We start from the raw sequence: 25,041 nt of genomic DNA on the forward strand, positions 1-25,041 counted from the left end.
GTTTCCAATTCTGGATGCCTCCTTTGAGCAATACACCAGTTGAAGGCTTCCTAAATGCAAGACATACTGAAGAGAATAGGGGGTGATTAGCTTCCTTGTGTGTGCCATCTTTAGGGATTAACACATTGGGGATGAGTGTTTGAGTTCTCTGAATTGGGGGGTAACTGAAAACACTAAATCAAAATTCTTGCTGTTACGATACGTGGTGGTAGAGGACCCGAACGCAGGCCAGGACACAGTGGTGGAGTAGTCAACAGCTTTATTTACAGGGGGGGCGCGGGGGGAGCACACACAGAAGACAGGAAACAGTCCTCCTGGACCGCAGGGGGATCAGGAGGCAGCGTCCGCCCGTCACAGATCCATCGGACTGCGGGGAACTCGGAACACCGGTGAGTCCTCAACCCGCAGCAGTCCCCCAGGACCGGCGAGGACTCGGGAGTCCGGTGCGACATGCTCACCACATGAACGTGCCCCAAGACACTGAAGGCAGAGGCAGTCCTCCTAGGCCGCAAGGGGAGCAGGAGCGGTCCTCCAGGAGACCAGGAACAGGACCAGGAGCGGTCCTCCAGGAAAACCGGAAGCTCGGGGACAGGAGTGGCCCTCCAGGAAAACTGGAAGCTCAGGGACAGGAGCGGTCCTCCAGGGAAACAGGAACACAGGAACAGGAGCGAGCCTCCAGGAGACGCAGAGCACCAACACACGACAGGGGAAGCAACCCAACAGCTTCACCACGAACAGACACCCTACCAACACCAAGGAACCCGAACAAACACCCACACTAGACAAACAAACACACTCCCCACACAAACAGCCACCCCGGCCCTGACAGGCAGGCACAACCTGCTTAAATAGGCAGCAAGATGTAAATTGCCTACAGGTGCGCTCGCCTGCAGTGCCAGCTGCACCCAATTGTGCTCAACACCACCCCCTGCAGGCCAAAGACAGACACAACCCAGAAATCCCAACAAGCGCGGGCAAAATAATCCAGTGGATTTAGATGGATTCGAATTTAAATAATCTATACTAGTTATGCTTATCCTCATAAGTGAAGCACAAATTGTTAGAAGCATAGTGTGTTTGGTTTCTATGCTCAGGGACACAATGGGCGAAGGCAGGTCCACCCCTGGATGAGGAGGCAGTTCAATGGTACCTTGGCAGTGGTCTGTTAATATTACTAAACATAATGTTACTACCATTTTTATTTTGTTACTACCATTACTACCAGAACACCTGCCAAGTTTTGTCTGCACTGGGGCTTGAACCAAGAACCCTCCACCTCTCAGCCCAGTCTCCAACAGGCTTAGCTACCATCGCCCACGGTACCTGAAAGGTCTCAATAACTAGCAACTAGCCGTATCCTCTGCGAGCTCTTGGCAATATATGTTTCAAGCACCACCATTAATCGGGCTCGTGGTGGCTCCTAGCTGCTCCAAAGACAGTTCATACAAACACTTTAGCTGCTACCTCGCTAGCTAACCTCTGTATGGATTGTTGCGCTGTGAACAACAAAGCAACTATTTTGGTTTCCTTGTGTAGATGTAAAGGCATTTATGTGTGTGTCTGTGTGTGTGTGTGTGTGTGGGGGGGTCTGCCTGCAGTATTGTGACAGAGAGCGTTACAAAACGAGAGGAAGGGCTGTGGTTGCTGCTCTTCCTGTGAGGGACTGTTGGATTGCAATACCTCTCGTGTGTCACTGCCAATCCGCGTGTTCTTGGAATGAGGACTTCAAGAAGAATAATGCCAATTTCAAAATGTATTTAACAATAGAACCAATTCAAGATACAAATATTACAGAGCTCCGGGCCAGTTCCTAACCCTACAATAACAGAGTCCATTGCCAGGGCATGAAGTCTGACAACCTAACTATCCCTTGACCCAGTCTTTTATAGAAAGACAGATGTAAATTATTGATGCTAATTCAGTCCAATCCAGTCCTTCTTCTTGGATGACCTCGTCTTCTTCTTCCAGCCTCATTTGGTGTTGGTGCGTCCTTCTTCTCCATTGTCTTCCCAAATGGCCAGGTCAGAGGTCATATTCCTGTCCAGGAACTTATCAATCGCCAGTAAATTATGCTGTCATTACCTTTTCCCTCTAAAGAGTTCTCCTTGCTGTGACCTTTGCACTTTACGACTGCGACCTCTGCTGGTTCCATGAGTGCCTGTGTCAGTTGCCTCATCTCTGCCTCATTTTTATAAGAGAGCCTGATGCTGTGTTAAAACCTGCCCGCAACCATTGACAAAGTTCTAAGTGGATAGCTCCCACTACATACGCTGAATCTGTATAGATGGTCAATTTCTTTCCCTTTGATATTTCTAATGCTGTAATAACGACCTTCAGTTATGCAAGTTGTGCTGACTCTTTTCCTAGAATCTTTCCTGTTTCCACTTCCTCAAAATCTTCTTCTGACTGTCTAACTATTGCATAGGCAGCTTTCAGACCCTCCTGTGGGTGTCTGAAACAACAGCCATCTGTGATTAGTATTTCATCTGGATCCTTTAACGGCTCCGCCTTAAGATCTACTCTGATTTTTTCCTCTTTCTTCACTTTCTCCTCACATCTATGTGGTTCCCCCTCTCCCATACCATCTGCCATATTTATCCCTTCATGTGTGTATGTTATGTGTGGTGCAGTTAAAATCTTGTCCATCCTGGTCTGTCTAATTGAGGTCATGGTGAATGCTGCTGAGCTGACCAGTGATACCACGCTATGTGTTGTAAGAACTGTCAGAGCGTAACCCATCACTAAATGTGCTGTTTTTTGTAAAAGTTTTGCTACCCCTGCTACATGCCTTACACATGATGGCTGCCTGTTTTCAATGGGGTCCAGTATTATGCTTGCATACATTAATACTTTCCTGTCACCCCCTTTTTTCTGAAAGAGAACACCATTTACTGTATGTTCTCCTTCAGAAACATCCAAAAAGAAAGTATCCTTATATTCCGGAACTGCCAAATGTGCAGCTGTGGTGAATGCCTGTTTAAGAGCAATTAACGCTTTCTCTCCCTCAGTTGTCCATGTTAGCCGGGCTGCCAAATCACGCATTCCCTGTTCATTCACCATTGCACGTAGGGACGTAGTCTTTTCCGAATATGCAGGAATGAAATGTCTACTATAGCCCGCAAGACCCAGAAATGACAACATTTCCTTTACAGTCTCTCATACCACTCATTCTGTTCAGCAAAGTCGACCTGCGCAGCCACACCTTCAGGCCCAACACACAAACACGGTGATGTAATCATCCAGAAATTTCCCTATAACTTTTCTCTAAACGCATCCTGATACACCTCATTATTCTCACGGTCGTAAAATAGGGTGACATGATAGGGATCAACTGGCGGGGCAAAGGGACTCGGCATCGACAGCCAGGGCCTCCAGCTCTGAAACAATGCCACAACACCGACACCAGGTGAGGTCTCAGGCCCAATAAATGTCCGCCCACACCCCCTGTTCTGGAGAGGGTGTCGGACTCATCAGCATTTGTCCCTTCACACCTTGGTGTGAAATACAGCAATTCAGTTTCATTCCATTAGGAAATTGCACCACCAGACCTTTGTCTCCACACAGAATAGCTGCTCCTGTCCTCACCAGGAGATCTCGTCCCAACAGGTTGATAGGGCAATGTGGTGAAATGACAAAGGAGTGCAACACAGTCTGTCCAGCAATACGAGTCATTAATGGCACAGAAAACGGCAGTCTCTCCGGTCTCCCTGAGAACCCCACAAGCTCGACGGTGTCAGATGAGATCGGCTCCGGTGATAAATTCCATGAGATGGTGGAACACTGCCTGGTACCTCCGGGTAGTTGTGATATGGACAGTCCCTTTGCCAATGACCATACCCTTTTGCTTCAGGACACACCCTAATGAGCAGGACGACTGATTGCTTATTTATAAAGCAAGCGCAGCCCGTGCCGAGCCTTTGGTCCCGACCCTCGGTGGTCCACCAGAAGGCCATGTTGTCGTCCAGGCTGCTGGGAAATCCCCGGCTCTCCCGATGGCCAGTCTGCCGCTGATTCCTGTAAAAGCATATCTCTTAGATGCTTCCAGCAATTTTCTTTGAAGTTCTGATTTAGATGAAAGCTGTTGATTTTTTTAAGGTCAAGGTCAATGGGTCAATGTGTGCGATTTTTTTTTTTTTTACTGCTCCTACAAAGGCAAACAAGGACTGTGTGACAGAAAAAATACAGCAACCTGAATGATGAATTATGTGCATGAAGCCACTGAAAATGTTACACTTTCGGCTAAATTTAGACTCTCTGAAGGGGAATTTATCAAAAATAGACTAATGTGGGAAAAAAATACTTTGAAGCTCTGACTTCGGGAGATGAGGACAACATTTGTGAGTCGGGCATTGAGCTGCGCCAATTCAGATGCAAATGTGCCCACTGGACCGGAAGATCCAGCCTTTAAGTTCTTCGGTGCAACAATCTGGATCCCAGCCACCATAAGCCGCGTCCCTCGATGAGTTTAGGTGTGCGTAACACAGGGAATGTGAATGAGCAGCAGTGTGTCCAGCAGTTCTGGCTGAGATAAAAACATTTTTCCCTCCATAGCACCAGTAGCCTTGGAGTTGCTTTCATTCGCTGAGCAAAGGGGGGATCAGGCACATGGAGGAGGACCATAAATTCAGATTCAGGCTCTGCCAGCTCAAGTGAAATGTAAAACACGAGGCAGACAGGAGGTGAAGCGTGAATCACACACAGGCTGTGATAACATCTGTGCAGGGGGAAGCCACTTCTCTCCCAGCGCTAGTGTCGCGGCTTAAATTTCCGTCCTGGCCACAGAGGCTCACTGCTCACTTTCCCTTCATGGCTCATTGCTTCACGCGTGCTGTCCCAATCGTGCTGCTGGTGTTTGGACTGGCTGCGATTCTGCTCCTGACTGTCCCCACTGAAGACATCCAGGAGGCTCCGGGGTTCAGGGTAAGGCCAGTTAAGTTGGGTATTTTTGGAGCAACGTTCGCCTGGGTCTGAAGTATTTTAAGGTGACGTAATCCAAGCTGTGCCCACTGCCATCGGCCCCACACAGCATTTTAAAAATAATTTAGCTTTTTTTTCTTTTTCTCATTTTGTTTCAGCCATCAACGATTCCATCATGGTTACATTAACAGTACCTGTATTTTGTAGGAGACAAGATTAGTTTGCTACTCTTCGACTGCTTTACTTCATCTTTTAAAAACTGAGTTTTTACAATATAATTACAATAACTTCTTTGTGGGAATTTCACCGGAATGAGCCTTTAATCACCCCTTAAAGGCCTTTTTTATACTATCGAGTCTAATTTCCAGGACGACCTCCTTCATCACTTTTTGTCTCTGCAGTATGGCATCGTTCTGGATGCTGGATCGTCACACACGTCTCTGTTCATATACAAATGGCGAGCTGACAAGGAAAATGGGACAGGCGTTGTGACTCAGCACAGTGAATGTCATGTTAAAGGTAAACACCGTCACCTTCTCTCTCAGGAAATGTAAAAAACAAGACTCACGCCACATCTGCCTGTTTGACAATATTACCTTTGCAGCTACATAAACTACCGGTATGTTAAATTGTTTTCACAGATCAATACTATTTAATCCCAACATTTAATCAGAATTTTAAATGAACAAAATGAAATGAGCACGTGGCACCTCGATATTTGTGGGCAGCAGTGTCCAAATCTAGCAACACTCTTTTGACTGTGGTGTTTTTTCTATACTCGTCATCATGCTATTGCTAGGCAACACTATTAAAAAAAGCAAGTGCACAATTTTTATACATGTCAAATGTGATTTGTGCAGCTACAAAGTGAAATTGGGGCAGAGTTGGCAGCAGAGCCATATAATTCTCCAGAAATGTAACCAGATATCTCTCAAACAGGAGGAGGAATCTCAAGCTACGCAGGTCAGCGCGGGGCAGCGGGGCGATCTTTGGGGGACTGTCTTGATCAGGCAGTAAAGGACATCCCCAAAGAGAAACACAACCTCACGCCAGTTTATCTGGGGGCAACAGCCGGCATGAGGCTTTTGCAGTGAGTCTGTGTGTGTGTGTGTGTGTGTGTGTGTGTGTGTGTGTGTGTGTGTGTGTGGCAAATAGAAAATTTACATAAGGGAGAACATGATACGGGCAGCACCGTGGTGTGGTGGTTAGCACTGTGGCCTCACAGCAAGAATGGTGGCCCAGGGTTCGATAACCGGTTGGGATTGATTGGGGACTTTCTGTGTGGAGTTTGCACGTTCTCCCTGTGCCTGCGTGGGTTCTCTCCAGGTACTCCGGCTTCCTCCCACAGTCCAAATACATGCATGATTGGGGATTAGGCTAATTGGAAACTCTAAATTGCCCGTAGGTGTGAGTGTGAGAGAGAATGGTTGTTTGTCTATATGTGTTAGCCCTGCGATTGACTGGCATCCAGTCCAGGGTGTACCCTGCCTCTGCCCATTGTGCTGGGATAGGCTCCAGTCCCCCCCGACCCTCAGTGGAGGAACAAGCGGTAGAAAGTGAGTGAGTGAGTGAGTGAGTGAGAACATGATACCTCAAACTGAAAATGAAAATAAAGGAGATATTGTTTGCATATCATTTGACTCCAGTTGCAGTGATCTCTCTGTCATAACTTACATGCTGGTTCATAAAGTAGCATTTTAAATGGCAAAATGTGCTGCGTTAGTGCTGAGTTCAGTAACATTAGTGCTGAGTTCAGTAACAGTGTTGTGTTCAGTGACATTAGTGTTGTGTTCAGTGACATTAGTGTTGTGTTCAGTAACATTAGTGCTGAGTTCAGTAACATTAGTGTTGTGTTCAGTGACATTAGTGTTGTGTTCAGTAACATTAGTTTTGAGTTCAGTAACATTAGTGTTGTGTTCAGGAACATTAGTGTTGCGTTCAGTAACATTAGTGTTGTGTTCAGGAACATTAGTGCTGAGTTCAGTAACATTTGTGTTGTGTTCAGTAACATTACTGTTGTGTTCAGTAACATTAGTGTTGCGTTCAGTAACATTATTGTTGTGTTCAGTAACATTATTGTTGCGTTCAGTAACATTAGTGTTGCGTTCAGTAACATTAGTGTTGCGTTCAGTAACATTAGTTATTGCTTGGTTTGTGGATCAATCTGTCCACCGGTCTGTCTGAATATGTAAGATATTTTGCATATTCAGCATTGGGTAATAGAAAACAGGTGTAAAGCAGTGGTATTCATATCTCTTCCCACCAGGCTCTCCAGCCCACAACAGTCATTTCAGATTCTGCAAGAAGTGAGCCAGAAAATCCAGTCGTATCCTTTCGACTACCGGGGGGCATCAGTCCTCAGCGGTCAAGAGGAGGGGGCGTACGGCTGGGTCACCGTTAACTATCTCTCAGAGAACTTCATAAAGGTATCAGCTGTCACACATAGTGCAATGTGCAAACTATATATACACTTTTTTATTTTTAATTTGAGCACCTCTTAACGGTTAATCTTTTAATCTCAAATCAAACAAACAGTTGAATGATTGGGCTCCAAATCTGTAATTGGATTCGAAGTGCTGCATCTTACCTTTCAAGTAAAAGGCTTTAAAATAGAATTTCCCGCTAACTTCTGCTTTGTTCTTGCTTCGCAGTATGGTTTTGTGGGACACTGGTTGAGCCCCAGCAGGCCCACAGTGGGAGCGCTAGATTTGGGCGGCGCGTCCACCCAGATCACATTTGAGACGCGAGATAAGATTGAGGATGACACTGATATGATAAAGTTGCGTCTCTATGGTTACGAGTACTCTGTGTACACACACAGCTTCCTGTGCTATGGACAGGGCCAAGTTCTTAAGAGGCTCCTGGCCCATTTACTAAAGGTAACACATATGCAAATAATGATAATAATACAGAACTTCTCACTATCCTAATTCTTTATTGACCATCTGTCCATCCATCTCTAGCGTTCACATTAAAGCCAACTAAAGTGAGCATCCCTCACAATCTCTCTGTCTCAGTCTCAGGGTTACTCTGCCTCCATCATTCATCCCTGCTATCCGGTGGGCCACAGCACCAACATAAAGCTGGACTCTATATTCGATTCTCCGTGCTCAGACAAATACAAAGCGCAGACCTACAACTCCCAGTCCACTCTGTCAGTACGCGGCAGCGGACATTATGAGCACTGCCTGGGCAACGTGTCCGAGATCTTTTCCTTTGACAACTGCAGTTTCTCCCAGTGCTCCTTTGATAACGTCTTTCAGCCGAATGTCACCGGGAGCTTTGTGGTAAGAACAACTGGAGAGGACACACCTACACACATCGGCTACTGAGCGGTAAATCGTTAGAGAGGTTATGGATTGGTTTTAGTAGTAAAAAGATGCTAAATAGATGTTTTACTCAGGTGTTGAACTGCAGCATTAGTACCAATTTCAGCCTCTCATGGGTCAAAATGCTGCTGGACAGTTCACAACCACACAGAAACTCACAGTTCCAACAACTGCTTTCAACAAATGTGGATCAATACTATTAGACATTTGATGTCTAATTTATTATTACAGATTGACTTCTCCTAATCTACATAGAGACTCCATTTTAAGGCATTTTAAAGAGAATAATATCTCAAAAATGTGGCTTGTGGTTATTTTTTTTCTATCAATGCTCTTATCTCTTTTAGCGTTGTATTCTCTTTTCTGTCTGGGGTCTCAGGCTTTCTCTGCATTCTTCTACCTTCACTCATTCCTGGAGCGGATCACTGGGATCAGAGTTATTACTCCTTCACTACTGGATCAGGCTGCCAAAACAGTGTGCCAGATGACTTACAGCCAAGTAATCTCCCTTTTTTCTCTATTTTTATATAAAATCTCTTGTTTGGTTATGTGGCAAGTGTTACAGTATTTTTGACTAAAAATTCAAATTAATGTTGACTTGTAAACATGTGGACCATGTAACAGTAAACCATTTGTTATGTCTTCCATGTTATAAGCAAAACTATGACAATGTTAGCATATGGCTAAACCAGAACGGCCTTTACTACACTACTTAGCTCGTACTTTAATATTGACATTTGTCAATATTATAGGAACAATGTTTAATGTATAGATTTGTTGTGTTCTCCTAATATATGCGAGACTCTTGGTTTTTGATCCAGATGCTGATTCGTGCTCCAGAGGACCAGGCTCGTTTGCAGGACTACTGTGCCGTGTCTGTGTTTGTGAAAATACTCATGTTGAGAGGTTACAGCTTTGACGAAACAACATTCCCACACATTTCTTTCCAGAAGAAGGTACGACCTGTATGGACTGAAAGAGAAACAAAAGATGATTTTGATTCAATGCCAATCATTATTCATTTTGGATCCTCCAGGTCGGCGACGCCTCGGTGGGCTGGGCTCTCGGGTACATGCTCACTTTGAGCAATTTGCTGCCAGCAGAGGTGCCGGCAACAAGGAAAAGTTTAAGCATGGAGGTGTGGGGAGCACTTCTGTTTCTTCTGGTATTCCTGCTGGTAGCAGTTCTGTTATTCACTTTATTAAAGGTTTATTTTATAAAGAAACCAGTGGACTACCATGAGCCCAACACTGTTTCTGAGACCTTGTGAATGGTCGTTAATGCACCTATGCCAGAGGTTTGTTTTGCATTTAATGTACTTTTGATAATGATCAGGGACTCTACATTGTACTGAATTTATGTCAACTAATCTTTTGCATCTAAAAAGACCATGATGATTGGGAATCAGTAGTTGTTTAAGAGTGATAATAGTAATATTTACCTTTTAAACAGTATACAATGATGAAAAATAAAGGAATGGGAGACATCTTACGGCAGTTGTCATCATTTGTGGTCACAGTAAAATGGGTTTTCTTAGATGTGGTAAGGATCCAGTGAGAGCTGGAGCCAACTCCACCCACGCGAACTCCTCAGGCCAGGGCTCAGCAGTTCACCTGCATTTGAGGGACAAAAGACACTCATTTGAGGACAATGCCAGAGGTTGTGGAGGAGGAGAGGCCATTTGCACATGGCTACTAATGAACCAGCTACTAATTGTGTCAGCACAAATCTCAGCAACCCAGATAATGAGGGGTGGAGCAACCAACAACCAGGTGACTGAGACTTCAAATGTGTTAAGAGAGTTGAAGTACCTGAAACCCCCCAACGGTTGGCTGGAATTAATGAAGCCTTTTGGATGAGAGGTGAAACATCTTCAAGAAACTCAAACTTGCTATGATTCAGCTACCAGTACACATCAATCTTGATTAATTAGAAATGCATAAAAAATTGAGATTGTTTGTCATAAAGACTGAAAGATGATCATAAACCTATAATAATGATTTCCTGGGGAAATAACCGTGTTCACCACAAGGGGGCGGTCTCGGTCTGCGTGGTTTTCATATTGTCTTAGAGGAAGAAACTGACGCCGGGTTACTTTCACAATAAAAGCATGGGATTTATTAAAATGGGTGGAGTCATAAGAGAAAGGAACAACAATACTGAATTCTTTTATATTGAAAGGCGTATCATAATGTATTGCTAGTCCATGGTGGAACTGGAGAATCGTTATTATAACAAGTTCGCAGTAGTCATTCGTGTTTAATTTAAAAGTAACGACCCAAACCACTGCAACTCTTTCTGTGCTGGCCGAGACGCATAGCTTGTTATCAAAATTCAAGCCTTTTGGCTGATATTCTGTTGGCTAGTGTGGCCGCTGACAGGAGTCGAGATGTGCACCCAGACGAGGGCAGCGGCTCTCATGGCCAACATCCCGCCGGCAGATATCGACCCGTCCGGCGTGTTTAAGTATGTTCTCATCAGAGTTCACAGCAGAGAGGAGGGAGACGACTCGGAGGTAGATATAGTCCGAGGATACAGCTGGGCTGAGTACCACGGTGAGTCTCCGCTGGAAAGAGTCATGACGCACAGCGGAACAAAACCAGCAGCCGAACTCTAAAACGATTCTCTTCGTCAACACTCGGGATAACACACCAATCAAACTCATCCAAATCGTGTGTCTTATATAGACCCATGGCCTCCTGAGCTGCAGTCTCGATTTTGAATTTGATCTACAATAATGCTGGAGTTGAACCGGTTGTGTTGCGTTCGAGGTGCAGTCTGTGCACCATCTGGTGGCCATAGTACAGCCAGAGCTCCAACAATAATGCTCCAGGTTTTCATCAGTCGCTAATATTAGATTGCATATTCATGTGGCTTAATAATAGTTTCAAAATAAATTAGCTTTCCACGATATTTCCAAGAAATCTGTATTCTGATAAGCAATTCCTCAGGGCTTGATCCGAGCCAGGTTTTGTATCCTACCAGGTAGAACCTGAAAGCGTTGCCTACCTGTAGGAGGGAAAACCCGGCATGTAACACTGGATTTGACCCTCCCTGATGATCCAGGCTTGGTCCCAAAGCATTCTTGAGCCTATGAGTTGGACAGTATGCCAAGAATGATGCACCTGTGCCAGGTACTAGAGAGCCAGACAGGTGACTTTACTAGAGGTAAATAAACTATTCACCAGGGGTAAATGCAAAACACTTGTGAAATGTATGATAACAACAGCCACGAGGGCATGCGCCATTCACGCTCAACACCAGAAACGGGAGGTAAAAAAACAATGTGCCATCTCCAATGTTCATCTGTATTACAACATTGATTGGTTCATTCTTAAAACCTTTTTTTTTAAAGTTGATAACATTTTCTTAATAAATTGCTGCACTGTCATCTTTTTTTTTCTTTTCCTGCAGCGGATATATATGAAAAGGTTTCTGAGGAGCTGGAAAAAGGTGAAATCTTAGACTGCGAATGCATCGGAGGGGGAAGGATCAGACATGACGCCCAGGCCAAGAAGATTCATGTCTATGGATACTCAATGGTGAGATTAGATTACAAATGGTGAATATTTACAGAACACCAGGAAGTTTAAAGCTGCAGGTTGCAGTAATGTGGGCTGGTTGTTTCTGAACTATGTACGCTAAAGTATTGGCTATTTTCCCAGTTGAATAGATCAATAATGTGTTTGTTTTCAGGGGTTTGGACGAGCAAACCATGCAGTAACTACTGAGAAACTGAAGGCTCGGTATCCGGATTATGAGGTGACCTGGGATAACGAGGGATACTGAACTGACCACAGATCAGCCGCTGGACTAAATGAGCACTTAACGTTTCACACCAAGACTAAAACACTGACACAGCTAACAAAACAGGCCATTTTTAAAATCACGAGGCTCGATTTGAGCAGAGAATTACACACAGCATTGCTTCGTTTTCATTTCTGTGTTTGTATAAGTGTTTTTATTTCATTTCAATGGAGTGACGTTTTACAAGACAAAGTAAATAAACGGTCAGGTTGATTTTCTGCACAATAGTCTCCTAAATTTGTATTATAGAATGTGTTTTTTTGGTGCACATAAATCCTCCGTTGTTAAATACCAGCCTCAGAACCTGAGACAGGAAGCAGTTTCACTATTAAAATATTAATAAAAAAATCTATTTATTTTACTGACTTTGAACTGAAATGATCATTTAATATGTAGTTAGGAAGTGGGGAAAGTGGCCATTGTGAATGAAGTGCAGAGGCACTAAATGAACTAAAAATGTATGTGCAATATTGTGTGGACAGCTGATTGTGTACATTCACTGTTCTAATGGGAATATTGTGTTCAGCACATTCTGAAATCAACGGCCTCCAGCTCACTTCATGATACTGTGAATTGGCTGCTGCGACACTAGGTGTTGCGCAACGTCCAGGTCAGCCCTGTGCAGAAGACGTGTGCTGGATACTGCTTTATGATTACTGTGTTGCCGTGGCATTCTGGGAAAACGTAAAGTCCAGGACGGACTTGAGAAGCGGAGCAGAGAGTTCAGAGTCAACCAGTCTGTTCAGACGTGGAGTGAAGATGAAGAGGTGGATGGATTCAAGCTTCCTTCTTTTCCTCGCTCTGCCCTTTGGTAAGAAAACATGCAGATTCCTTTAAAACTGAGGTGTTTTTTTTTTTCTTGTCACCTTTTGAAAATATGCATTTGTTTCAGCACCGGAATGTTGAACAGCGAGGGCGCTCCCAGATAGAATTAGTTTCATACACATTTAATATGTCTCTAAATGAGAAATTCACAATGGTCAAAGTGTGTTGCATTCATTTTCTAAGTATAAAAACGTCGCACTTTTGAGTGGAAATAGGAGCCTAGAATGATCCGTAAGTATTCCGGTGTCTTATCATCTAACTGGGGATGGAACGTGCTTTTCCAGGACGCCTCTGACATAAATCTGTCAGTCTTAATCAGAGAACTTTGGATGGATAGACGCCTTTTGCTGAAGTTGCTGACTAATTTTCATCTGTGTACTGACACGGGTGCACCATAAATGTTGGAGCTCTGATAAGAATCAGCTTTAAAACTTGAGCAACAATGGAAACTTTTAAACCTTATTATTGTGCTCGTCTAGTTACCGCCGGCGACAGTGGAGTTGAAAACGGTCTTCTTCACCTCCCTCCTCTCCCATTATTGAAATCTTGAGAAAACTGAAAAACAATTCAAAATAAAGCCCACAGAGGCATTTGGAAACTTCCTTTTTAAAGTTCCTATTAAAAGAAGCTTCTTTAAGTTGGAGGTCAGATGTTTTTTAAAGGTGAAAGCAGGATGTCTGGGACTCAATAAACTGATTTATTTCTGACTTTTTATTTTATTTTATATTAAGAAGATGAAAACTTTAACCTTGGGGGTTAATCTGAGGCATTTTTGGTAATGTTTAAAGTGCATTTTGGGATATTGGTCAATAGGAACAGTACATTTGTTTTTAAAATTTTACTATCACAATTTTACTGAGTGATTAAGTAGTGTTTTTTTTCTACGCCTCCTATATCCTTTTCTTTTTTTAGTCATCTGTCCTTTTCTGCTGTTTTTTTCCTTTACTTTTAGTCATATATTTTTCTTTTATTTTACAGTTTTTGGTTCTTCAAGACAGAATCTGGAAGAGAAATGTAACTTTGTGTGTCAGGCACCTGACTGCAGTGATGAAAATGACTGTGGTGAGTTTATTTGAAGTATATTAAGGATTGAATCTTGAGGAGTTTTGCTGTCTTTTGACCACATTCCTCTTCTGCTACCCACATGTAAAATATACAAAGAGCATCAGCTAGTTTCACCAGTTAATCAGTCTTTTAAGCATCACATTAATAAGTTTGTACCATTTGTAGGAAAGTTGGGACTCGAAGTTTGATTGTGGACTTGTGTTTTTTGCCCCACAAGGATACAGTGGTAAAGATTTCAAGTGTGACTTTGAGGATGCAGGAATGTGCGGATGGCAAGACACGTCCCTGAATGCAGCAGTCTACAGCTGGGAGAGACGTCAGAGGGGGGAGACGCTGCCAGACAGCGGCCCGTCCTCTGACTACACCATCGGCACGGCCACAGGTACAGTCGGCATTAGTCGCCTTTTGTTTTCATCTGCTTCTCACATCAACACATTTAAATTCATTTCAACAATATTCTGTTTGATTTGGTACAAGCGTTTTCTCACGAAAGTAAAATTTTTTGGCGTTTATGATTGTACATAAAAAAAGCAAATAAGTAAAAACCTCCTACTGGCTGATCATTGCATGAGTGACTGTTTCAGCTAGCAAAACCCCAATTTTAACCCCAATTGAGTTGCTTCAGAGTTTTAAAATAACCATGTTGAAGGATGTAGAAAATGTAAGTTGGAGAAGGCTGCATCAGAGAAAACATCAAAGGAGGTTGGAGAAACTACTTAAAGGGGTTTATGGACTGTTCAACACATGATTAAAATCTGGAAGGACAGTGGGAAAGCATCGTCTTTGGGATCGAGAAGGAAATCCAGAATGATCATGATCAGCGATCGCTTGATCGTTTGGTGAAATTGAACCATAGAAAAACAACAGTAGAATTAGGGTCTATATTTATTGTGCAGGTAAGAGCATTTCCACACGTCCAAAGGGAAGATGACCCAAGGGATTGGGCTGAACAGCTGTGTGGCCTTAAGAATAACCTCTAATCACTAATTGGGGGGGAAATTTTGATTTGCTATGGAGCATAAAGATTGGACTCCAAAAACGGTCATGTGATCTGATGAGTCCAGATTGACCCTATTCCAGAGTCATGGGAGCATCGGGGTCAGAAGAGAGGCATCCTGCTTCCTGCTGACTGTACCAGCCTGTGGGGGCAGAGCTCTGATCTGGGGGGGCTACAGATGGTCAGGTCCAGGTTCAGCAACAATATCTGACCAAAGAGGTCAGAGGTCAGCAGAACACCTGAATATACCCAATGACCAGATTATTGCATCAGTGGATCTGATCTTTCCCTGATGGCACGGGCAGATTCCAAAACGCCAGGACTCATTAGGAGCAAATTCTGATTCAAGGAACACGAGACATCATTTTCACAGACATTTCATTTTCCTGGATCAGCCACCACAGAGTCCACCTTAACCCCATTGAGAATCTTTGGGAATTGCTGGAGAAGGCTTTACGCAGTGGTCCGACTCTACCATCATCCGTAAATGATCTTGGTGAAATGAAAATAAAAATGCCAGAGCGTTAGCCAAAGCTGAAGGTCCAGTGAAATATTGGAGCGCGTGGCCTTTCTTTGGTGGCGACTTTTTTTGGGGGGCCAGGCAGAGTGATTCAACAGTGGAAACAGGAAATAGTGGAAATCCTGGAATTTTCAATATGTTCAAGACCCGAGGTGAAAACTTAAAAAACAAAACGCATTTCCCTCCCCGCAGGTTCGTTTGTTGGTGTGAGTGAGGTGAATTCGCAACATGGCAGCACAGCCGTCTTAATATCTCCCACAATGAGAGAGTCTTCAGCAACATGCCGCCTGCGTCTCAGATATTTCCTGTGGGATTCAGGTAGAGGCCATTGTTTGGCTGTAGAGATGTCAAATGTAGCCCGTCCTGCTAATAATGCCTCTTATTAGGTCAGACAGGTCTGGGCTCTACACCCTTGTGGGCTTCCATCGTTTACCCGGACATGACTGAGGCCGTAGTGTGGCGTCCTGAGGCCACCAGTATCCGAGCCTGGAGGGAGGGTAACATCTTTCTAGGCCGTATTCCCACAGCTTTTCGAATCCAGTTTCACTCTCAACGCTCCCACGGCCAAACAGGAGACGTGGCCATCGACCAGCTGGAGTTCTTAGACTGCGCTCTTCCCTGTGAGTCCCATCACATGAAGACAGGAGGGTCTTCACTTTAATCTGAATCGATCAAACAGGTTTGCAGAGGTCTGAGGAGTGTGTGACTGATGATTTTCTTATTTCTCTGTTCGAACATCATCAGCGCCTGGTGGAGAATGTCCTGCAGGCACGATGAGGTGTACCAATGAGGTCTGCGTGGAAGAACGGCTGGTCTGTGATGGCACAGATGACTGCGGGGACGGAACAGATGAACTGAGCTGTGGTGAATGACATGAATATGACAGATGGCAAAATACAGATTTGCATTTAATATTTTAAGTACATTTAAAGAGTTGCATTTGGTTGCAGAGAAGAGTAAAAATAATAGGGAGACAATAAAAGAAACAGGATGTATGTTCCACAAACAACCACCAGGGGGCAGTGAAGCTGTTTCTGTCTTGACCCTTGAGTTGTGTTGTTAGGTACCTTTGTATTCAGGTAATATTTTACTTTATGATCGGCAGAAGGGTTGTGCAATTTTGACGAGGGCCTCTGTGAATGGAACCTACTCACCCTCTCCAAACTGAAATGGATCAGGACCAATCAGGAGAACATTTCCCTCTCCGACCCTCGGAAGGGACCCGGCAGGGATCATTCCAACAACAGTGTGACAGGTGTGAAACAATGCTGATGTTTCAGCGTGTGTAAGCAGCTCTGCCTGCATCTGTATCAATATTAACAATTATTGTTTCTAATGAAGGTCACTTCTTATATGTCACCGTCCCTGATGCCGGTCTCTCGAACGACTGGGCTTCGTTCCAGAGTCATCCGCTGGAACCAACAAATAGTTCCCATCCTTGCAAGGTCAGTCATCCGTTGTATAAAAAACTACTGTAGTAAAAATCACAATGCTAAAGTTTAAATACCAGTTAGATATTAAATATTTTCCTAGCAATAAATGTGCACAATTGCTTCCTAAGGTACTTTAACTGTTTTTAACTCTTCTCAGTCAGTTTTCTATATTGTTTCTCTTCACTCTTCACTCTTTTCTCAAACTTTGCTTTGAATTCAAAAATATTTCTGTTTAATTCAGACTTGAAAGGGAGAATTTAAAATTAAAAAAATATTTTGAATGAATACTGGAGAGTAAAAGTAATGAATATATTGTGAACTTTAGCATTGTGTGCAAAAAGAAACTTAAGTACAGTGCTTCTGTAGATTTGTATTTGTTTTGTCCATTTTTGTCTTGTAAATTAGAAAAAAAAATTCAATTACTAAAGTGCAAAAGCACTAAATATCTTAATGCAGTCTTTTTGTTTGAGTCCATGAAACAGAAAAAAGTCCCAGAAAAAGAGTTTTCTGTACTTGTGCAGATGGTTATGTACACCCATCAGTTCGGGCCAAGGTCCGGCGGTCTGACGGTGCTGGTGGCCGATCGTAAAATCTACCCAGTGTGGGAGAGGGGCGGAGCTTTAGGCGACGTTTGGGTCAAAGCTGAGGTGGAGATCGTCACCAGCTCCGTTTTCCAAGTAAGGTTTCACTTTGTTACTTTTTTTTCACTTTTTGTGTTTTGTACAAACATGACATACTGACACCAATGTCCATCAAGGGTATTTAACTGCACTTGTGAGGTCCAGCAAGTCTCAAAGTCCTGAAATTGTGACCTAATCCTTGACAAAATTTCCCAACCCACTCTAAACACAAGTGATGGCAAATGTCCACATTAATTAAGTGAATAGGGAGGCCAGAAAAGGCTGTTTGTGCAGTTCTGTAAGTCTTTTCTATGGAACTGGGTCAGAAGATCAACCCACGGTTTAAATTACGATCTCTGACCTTGTAAGACTTCAATTATTTTAGAATGAATCTTTCAGTTGTACTGAAACCAATCGGTGACCGATGAAAATGATTCCGCAATAAGACAGTTAAGCTTCCTGGAGCTGTTTAGTGGTTACCAGGATACGAGGATAACTGCACATCTCGCTGTGTCCTTTCAGATCGTAATAATGGCAGCCATCAGGGATTCTTCATACGGAGGTATCGCCATAGACAGCATTCGTTTGTCTCCCGACTGCAGAAAAGCATCTGGTAACACTCTCAGACCAGTTTTTAAAAGTATCATCCCAGTTTTAATCTTGGCTTTAAGCATTGGCCCTTTTTTATCCCCCTTTGTTCCTCTTAAGCAGAAAATAACACTTTAGCAGAATTCCCCAAACCTCCAAAAAATCCATGTGTGGAAGCAGACAAGATGTGTGACTTCACACCAGACTGCGCACACAAAGAGGACGAAGCCAAGTGCGGTGTGTCTGCCGCCCGGTTCCATCTTCCACTCCATTTACTTTCTACATATCTACACAGGAAGTAGCTTTAAAGCTGACTTGCTGCTTCTTCTCGCAGGGGACTTTTCCTACCCGGAGGGCAGCTCAGGCTGGACTGACACCAGCATCGGGAGTCAAGGTTGGGATCTGTATAAAAATTCTACATCTAAAGGTAAAACAACATTTTCATTCCATTATCTTGTCTCACTCCCACCCAGTGATTAATCATATCGCTCATATTTGTCTCGGTGTGTGTTGCAGAGGAGTACCTGTACCTAGTGGAAGCCTCAGGCCAGCAGCTGACCGAGGCCCAGACCCGGACCCCTCTCCTGGGCCCCACTGGCCCAGCCTGCACCCTGAGCTTTGATTTTGCATTAACTGGGAATTTAGATCATATCGGTAACCGGTTTGACGTGTTTTATGGCTGTTTATGTTTTCAAAAGGGTGATTTTTTTTCATGTGGGTGCTGCAGGTGAGCTGTCGGTCAGGGTGATTGACAGCATGCTGGGCCTGCAGCCGGGACTGTGGGAATTCATCGGAAAGACGGGAACGGAGGGGGAGGCGTGGCAGCAGGTCAACCTGACTATTGGAGCCAGGAAACACCGCTTCCAGGTCAGCCCAAAACATCAATGTCTAAATACTCCAGCATTCCTTGAAAACGTTTTCTTAGGGGGAAAAGAAAGTATATGTAATTTATTTTGAACTTCATTGCTTGGTGTTGGACAAATCTTTCCTGACGGGTTGGATCGACTCCATCTTTCCCAGCTGGCGTTCGAGGCCCGCGCTGTGAAACTCAGCCCTCCGACAATGATCAAAGTGAGAAACGTCAGCTTTCTAAACTGTTACGCCGGATATTTTCCGCTTTCTCCTACCGGTAAGCACGAGTAGACACTTGGGTAACATTGTATACCTTCATACATCACTTCATTAAATGTGATTTATTCATCGCCCAGGACTCTCGTGTAACTTTGACGATGATCTGTGTGGATGGTATCAAGACAACAGCGACAATTTTGACTGGACGCTGCTTCGTGGGATGGACCACACCATCGGGATTGGTAGGTTTATTTAAAAGGACAAAAAAATCATACGATATACATACAGGTTAAATGTGTAGTAAATATTAAAATGAGTACTTCTTAGCCTCTGTGGCAGGAAAATGAAATGATCAAAACAACAGTAATATTAAAATAATATACAGTTTTCCACATGATCTCATGGAGAGTATTTATTTTGGTATTTTTACAAGCGTATTGTTTTTTTTAAAAATGTATTAATATTATTTAGTGAAGAACCAAGATTACTTGTGAAAAGCCATGAAAAAGTGCCGACTGGGCTTTTTGCCTTCGTCCAGGCAGGAGCCCCACCGTGGACGTGTGGAGTCCCTCTCTTCGAGGCCTGTCCGGCCGGCTAATTTCTTACACGCAGCCACCGCGCTCCACAGAATACTGCCTGTCCTTCTTTTACAAGCTGTATGGGCCGGATGCAGGTAAGGACAGGGGGGGGGTTAAGGGGGAAGGTCGCCGCAGAGCACGGCGTTTTAAAGTGGCGCATCTCGTCCAGGTACTTTGAATGTGAAGCTGGCAGACAAAGTGGATTTTGAGAAGCTCCTGTGGACCCGCAGTGGAGCGCACGGCAACCTTTGGCATGAAGCGCACTGCCCAGTGCCGGCCCAGATTACAGAATTTCAGGTTTGCAAATGCGCCTTGAAATCACTAAAGAACATCCCAGCCTAAATTCTTCTGGATTGCTGATATTTTCGTGACTACTTCCAGCTGATTTTTGAAGTGATTCGTTCTGGTTTCGATGGTCGTGTGGCCATTGACGACGTGAGTTTTGTGAACCGGGAATGCGCCATCCCAAGGATGTGTTCCTTTGAAGATCAGCGCTGCGGGTTCACGAGCTCAGGTGATGTTTTGTGGCTTCACCGCAATGGACAGACGAGCTCAAGTATCGGACCCAGGACTGACCACACTCTGGAGACGTCTATGGGTGAGGGAAAGTCCATCAGGGGGGAGGTATACCATGTTGCATGCTGCGGAAAGGACAAGTGTGATCTTTCCCTGCCCTGTTGACGGTACAGGCTTCTACATGATGGCCAGAGCCGATATTCTTTCTGCTGGTCAAACCACAGTCCTTGTCTCTCCCGTACACCCTGGAAATGCCAAGACAGAGTGCGTCCAGTTCTGGTATTACATGGGAGGAGAGACTCCTGGTGAGATCACATGTAAACACATAATCAGTGGTGATGGAAAATACCGAATGAGCTTCACACCTGGATACTTCTGCAGGCTCGCTGACATTGTATATGAAGCTGCTGAGCGGCAGGAGGGAAAAGATCTTCTCAAACAGTCTGAATCAGGGAGACATGTGGCGCCACGCCAGCGGGAACATCTCGAGCGGGGGCGAGAACTGGCAGGTTCATTCTGCCGTTCATTCTGCGGCTTTTTCTGGCTATTGACAGCATCATCTCATGCGCAGAGTCTTAACCTAGGTGACTTGGAACATTTATTCTGCTCCACAGTTGGAGTTTGAGGTGACTGGAGCTGGAGGCAAAGACAGTTACGTTGCAGTTGACGACATCCTTATTTCAGCTCACCCATGTCAACGTCAAGGTATGTATCAAAAATCTGTGTTTATTAAGAAAATATGTGACTTTTAGAATAACTTGCATTGATCTGGTACCACCTTGGACGAGGTGCTACTAGAAATATAACCTATAATTGTAAAAGGACCAAAGGTTCTGTGTTTCCAAATTCAAGTAGAGTCAATATGCATATTTGTTACCAGGCAATGAAAGGGCAAGGGAGTGGCGCTGTTGTATAAGTAAAAATCAGTTAATGTGTAAGCCTTTGTGATTGTGAATCTCTAAAGTTGCATATCTCAAGATATCTCAAGAGATTGTCTACAACTATAAACATTATCTCCCTGAATTCAGATTGGCACTGCAGTAAGTTTGCCTATGCATTTGGTGTCACATGTCAGGCTGTTATCTCTACAAAAGTCATAATTGTTGGTGCTGGTTGGACTCAGTTGTCATGACGCCAGTTCACCACTAGGTGGAGACATTGTAACGCTGGAGTTTATAGCTATGAGTTATTTCTAAAATGTATACTTAATGTTCCGTTTATTTTGTATTTTAATTTTTTGAATTTAAAATAAAGGTAAATTCAATTTTGCATATTTCTAACCTCATCTTTATTTTTAAGTAATTCAGACAGGCACGATCACACGCATGATGATAGGAAATTAAAAATTTAATGTAACTCTACCTTTATTTTTTAAGCACCTCATATTTAGTCAAATAACAAGGTCATATGATTAAAAAAGAGAGAGATTAGCTAGAAACAGGAAAAACAAACCCAAAAAAAGAATATAAACACACAATGATAACAGTTTTATGTTCTTGGTCACGTGTTCCAAAAAACATCTATTGTTATTGGCATTTTCATGTGGTATCGACAAAATGTCTTAAAAAGCCACATTTATTTTACAGTGCAGCGCAGAGTGAAAGGTCTTTTTGTTGTGTTAACTGTGTCAGATTCTACGTGCACTTTGGAGAGAGGGTTGTGTACGTGGAGCAACACTCAAAATATGAACAGGGACAGTTTGGACTGGGAACTGACGAGCTCCGAATTAGAGAAACACTACCCCGTCCCACATGAGGACCACACTCTGGGCACAGAAAGAGGTAAACCACCTCAGCACGACCATCAAAGGATTAATGTATGTTAATGTTCAACACCGTGCTTTAAAATATTCATCCCATCCTTTGTCCAGGTCACTTCCTGTTCCTGTCGAGCAGCAACCGAACAGCAATCCATGAAAACGCACATTTGCTCAGCCCCCACCTGCCCCCAACCAAAGGCACCTGCCTCAAATTCTGGGCTTTCATGCCACACTCATGTAAGGTTCATTGCTCCACAATAATTCCCACATTTAGAATTCTTACATTTCCACCCAATAGAAGTCAAACAGACCCACATTCTGTCTAATAAACGCAGCGGACAGCACACTGAAGGTGTGGACGATCACTGGAGGACATTTAAAGGAGTTGCTGGTGGTGACTGAAGTGGGGGCCCTATGGAAACGCTTTGACATTAACATCATATCTCCTGAAGAATACCAGGTCAGACTCTTAGCTTTTACCTTCAGCACCATGTAGCGTCCTTGTGGAGGCCTTTACAGATGTTCACTGTGGTGCTGTGGACACCTGCAATGATGGGAGTGAGGAGGAAAGACAGATGTGTTCAGATCCTGATTTACCAAATATCCATCAATATGCATTCTGGCTTTCATCAGATTGTATTAGAAGGAATCAAAGGAGCATCGGGTTTCGTTGCTCTGGATGACATCGAGTACACAACCGGAGTCAACTGTGATGATCAGCTCGTGGATCCTAAACCAGGTAAGATGCACCGGTGGCGTGAGCAGGTGGATGGTTTAATACACGCAGATGTTTTAAGGAGATTTAAAATGGGTTGTTATTAGTTTCTTCATTCTGCAGTGGTGCTGGTCATGTTTTTCTCTCTTGTTTTAACATTTATTGGGGTTCTGCCACAGTCCAAAAACATGCCTATTAGGTTGGTTGGTAAATATAATACCTTTGAGTGGTTGCGTATGATGTCTTTATCATACGTACATAAGTTCTTCCAGTAATTAATAAGACACGAGAATTTCATTCCATTAATTTTGTGCATTTATGCAGATTTTTAGAATTAACAGGACCTAGTGTGGCCCATTAGACTTGTGACTACAATCTGAAATTAGTGTCTCCCCCAAAACTTGCTTTAAATCACCAAGTTTAACCAACTGGTTTCCAGTCCTGCTCATGCCCCACTTTGCTAATAAGCCACTCTTTACAGGCCAGCTGTCGTTATCACTCAGAACACTAAATGGTGATTGTTTTCTGTAGGCTCAAAACAGCCAGACAATGCTGGAGGAATCGCAGCCTCCGTCATCGTGGTCCTGCTCCTTATTGCTACGTTGACCGCCTTGCTGGTCTACTACCTGCGAACCCGCCAAGACGCCGTTGCTGCTCCCTCGTCACCACTCCCGTCGTCAGCTGGAGCTGGTTTCAGTAATGAAACGTACGAATCAGAACCTACTGTGAGTTCCTCTGATATCCAGGTCTTTCGCAACAAACACAACTGTCCATGTAAAAACATGTGACCGCCACTGATTCCTGTTTATTCACCTGTTTACAGCAGCCAGACCGTGTGATGGTTCAAACCGTGGAAAATCATCCAATGGCTGCTGGGTTCAATAATATCTCTGTGAGTATGCTGTGCATCCATAAAAGCAATGCCGCCCTTAAAATGTGTTATAAAATCTTTGGCCGCTAGGGGGAAACAGTAGACCCCAAATAAGAAGCGAATATCAAATATTGTATGTTTTAACATTCTTCGTTCTTTTAAATGAAATATTTAAAATGATAAAACACAATGAATTGGGTTGACATTCAATGAGCCATGAATATCTGGATTTAAAGGAAAATGTTCACTTTCCTGTAATCAGATTTGTGGATAAATTGTGGTTGTGCTCATCATCGGATCAAAATCTTTCCACAGATCTCTGCTGATTTCAGCGAGAAAGAGGTGGCTTGAGCCAGAGAACATGGCGGTGGTGCCACCCAAAGGTGGCTCTGTGAAATGAAGGTGATATCACAGCAGAAGAACTGCTTGTGTCACCCGTACTCACACACATGCACACACGTACACACTCACACACGCAAACCGCAAGCAAAACCCACGATGGAGAGGCAATCGGATCAGACATCTCGGAGCTGAGCTGGAGGTCCTGAAGGTCGCTGCCTGTGGAGGGACAGATGGAAGAGAGAAGGATGACATGTCGCGGATGGACAATGGATGAACTTTCTTCAAATGAGGAAGAAAAGAGGCGTCCAGCAGAAACAATGGGTTATGGGGTGCTGAATCACACTTTTAGCTAACAGAATGTTGTGAAATGCCCCTTTAAAACTGTACCGCCCAAGACATTGTTGATTCCTGAGAAGCTGGAAGACCTGAGAAACCCTCCAGGCTGACCCCTGGTGGCCAGAAGACAGTACGACAATAAGCGGCTCTTTATTCTTTTACTTTAGCTGACACTGATTCCCAATGACGAATTATCTTGGTGGTTTTATCAAGTCAACAGATTTTCAATGTTGATTTTGTTATTTTTCTTTATGATAAAAAAGAATAAGATCAACATCATCAACATTAAATCAACATCATTGATAACTGGAACTGAAAGTCAATGCTCCAATCAGTATAAATAAATTAAAACTGAGCTTTCTCTTATATTTGCTGTCCTTTATTTCGCTCAGATGTTAAATATTCTTGGACTTTAGTGAAATGTTTAGATTAATGTCATGATATATTAAAAAACATGAAATTATTTCAGTCATTATAACTTTGTTATCACATACGCATCACTTTATTGTTCTTTAATTCCGTTCAATGAAAAGCACGCTAAATACTACCAGGGAGACTTTCTTGAGTTAAAGAAAAAAAAACAGATAAAATATCGAATTCCTGATGTAGTTTAGAATTCGATTTTTTTTTTTTAAAAAAACAAAAAAAAGTGTATCCATTTGTGTTTTGATAAGTAATGATTTAGTGAGAAAATACATGCAAATGTGTGAAGTGGATGGATTCTTCAGTGGAACTTTTGCCGTTCTTTTTTT

General features: G+C 43.4%; 3 protein-coding genes across 4 annotated transcripts; all 3 read left to right on the plus strand.

Annotated features, from left to right (window-relative positions):
* Positions 1-4,598: 4,598 nt before the first annotated feature.
* LOC130516794 (ectonucleoside triphosphate diphosphohydrolase 2-like) lies at positions 4,599-9,737 on the plus strand. Its single transcript, XM_057018065.1, has 9 exons — positions 4,599-4,920; positions 5,319-5,436; positions 5,857-6,007; positions 7,184-7,343; positions 7,569-7,796; positions 7,935-8,204; positions 8,626-8,745; positions 9,068-9,202; positions 9,283-9,737. The coding sequence occupies exons 1-9, from the start codon at positions 4,807-4,809 to the stop codon at positions 9,514-9,516; spliced, it is 1,530 nt and encodes a 509-aa protein (XP_056874045.1). The 5' UTR covers positions 4,599-4,806; the 3' UTR covers positions 9,517-9,737.
* Positions 9,738-10,413: 676 nt separating this feature from the next.
* Positions 10,414-12,278, plus strand: phpt1 (phosphohistidine phosphatase 1). The gene is made up of 3 exons (XM_057018067.1): positions 10,414-10,801; positions 11,661-11,788; positions 11,943-12,278. Exons 1-3 carry the CDS (start codon positions 10,636-10,638, stop codon positions 12,033-12,035), a joined length of 387 nt encoding a protein of 128 aa, XP_056874047.1. The 5' UTR covers positions 10,414-10,635; the 3' UTR covers positions 12,036-12,278.
* Positions 12,279-12,417: 139 nt separating this feature from the next.
* On the plus strand, positions 12,418-24,655 carry mamdc4 (MAM domain containing 4). 2 transcript variants are annotated; one of them, XM_057018053.1, is made up of 29 exons: positions 12,418-12,864; positions 13,857-13,940; positions 14,161-14,325; positions 15,653-15,778; positions 15,847-16,080; positions 16,205-16,324; positions 16,566-16,715; positions 16,802-16,905; positions 17,415-17,570; positions 18,036-18,126; positions 18,225-18,338; positions 18,436-18,528; positions 18,618-18,755; positions 18,829-18,968; positions 19,122-19,230; positions 19,310-19,414; positions 19,711-19,845; positions 19,920-20,047; positions 20,132-20,348; positions 20,440-20,571; positions 20,648-20,775; positions 20,881-20,971; positions 21,898-22,047; positions 22,137-22,262; positions 22,361-22,485; positions 22,659-22,764; positions 23,272-23,465; positions 23,564-23,632; positions 23,927-24,655. In XM_057018053.1, exons 1-29 carry the CDS (start codon positions 12,813-12,815, stop codon positions 23,960-23,962), a joined length of 3,618 nt encoding a protein of 1,205 aa, XP_056874033.1. In that variant the 5' UTR covers positions 12,418-12,812; the 3' UTR covers positions 23,963-24,655. The 2 variants fall into 2 exon arrangements, with proteins under 2 accessions (XP_056874033.1, XP_056874034.1); XM_057018054.1 differs by having other exon boundaries at positions 16,569-16,715.
* The last annotated feature ends 386 nt before the right edge of the window (positions 24,656-25,041 follow it).

Source organism: Takifugu flavidus, chromosome 20 (genome assembly GCF_003711565.1).
Source record: "Takifugu flavidus isolate HTHZ2018 chromosome 20, ASM371156v2, whole genome shotgun sequence".
In the NCBI taxonomy this organism is placed as follows: Eukaryota; Metazoa; Chordata; class Actinopteri; order Tetraodontiformes; family Tetraodontidae; genus Takifugu; species Takifugu flavidus.

Coding starts and splice junctions, on each gene's coding strand:
- LOC130516794 (XM_057018065.1), top strand. CDS start 4,807: ATGGCTCATTGCTTCACGCGTGCTGTCCCAATCGTGCTGCTGGTGTTT. Junction 7,797..7,934: donor TCCTGGCCCATTTACTAAAG/GTAACACATATG, acceptor TCTCTGTCTCAG/TCTCAGGGTTACTCTGCCTC. Junction 8,205..8,625: donor ATGTCACCGGGAGCTTTGTG/GTAAGAACAACT, acceptor CTGGGGTCTCAG/GCTTTCTCTGCATTCTTCTA.
- phpt1 (XM_057018067.1), top strand. CDS start 10,636: ATGTGCACCCAGACGAGGGCAGCGGCTCTCATGGCCAACATCCCGCCG. Junction 10,802..11,660: donor CAGCTGGGCTGAGTACCACG/GTGAGTCTCCGC, acceptor CTTTTCCTGCAG/CGGATATATATGAAAAGGTT. Junction 11,789..11,942: donor ATGTCTATGGATACTCAATG/GTGAGATTAGAT, acceptor GTTTGTTTTCAG/GGGTTTGGACGAGCAAACCA.
- mamdc4 (XM_057018053.1), top strand. CDS start 12,813: ATGAAGAGGTGGATGGATTCAAGCTTCCTTCTTTTCCTCGCTCTGCCC. Junction 18,529..18,617: donor TAAAAATTCTACATCTAAAG/GTAAAACAACAT, acceptor TGTGTGTTGCAG/AGGAGTACCTGTACCTAGTG. Junction 22,765..23,271: donor GCTCGTGGATCCTAAACCAG/GTAAGATGCACC, acceptor TGTTTTCTGTAG/GCTCAAAACAGCCAGACAAT.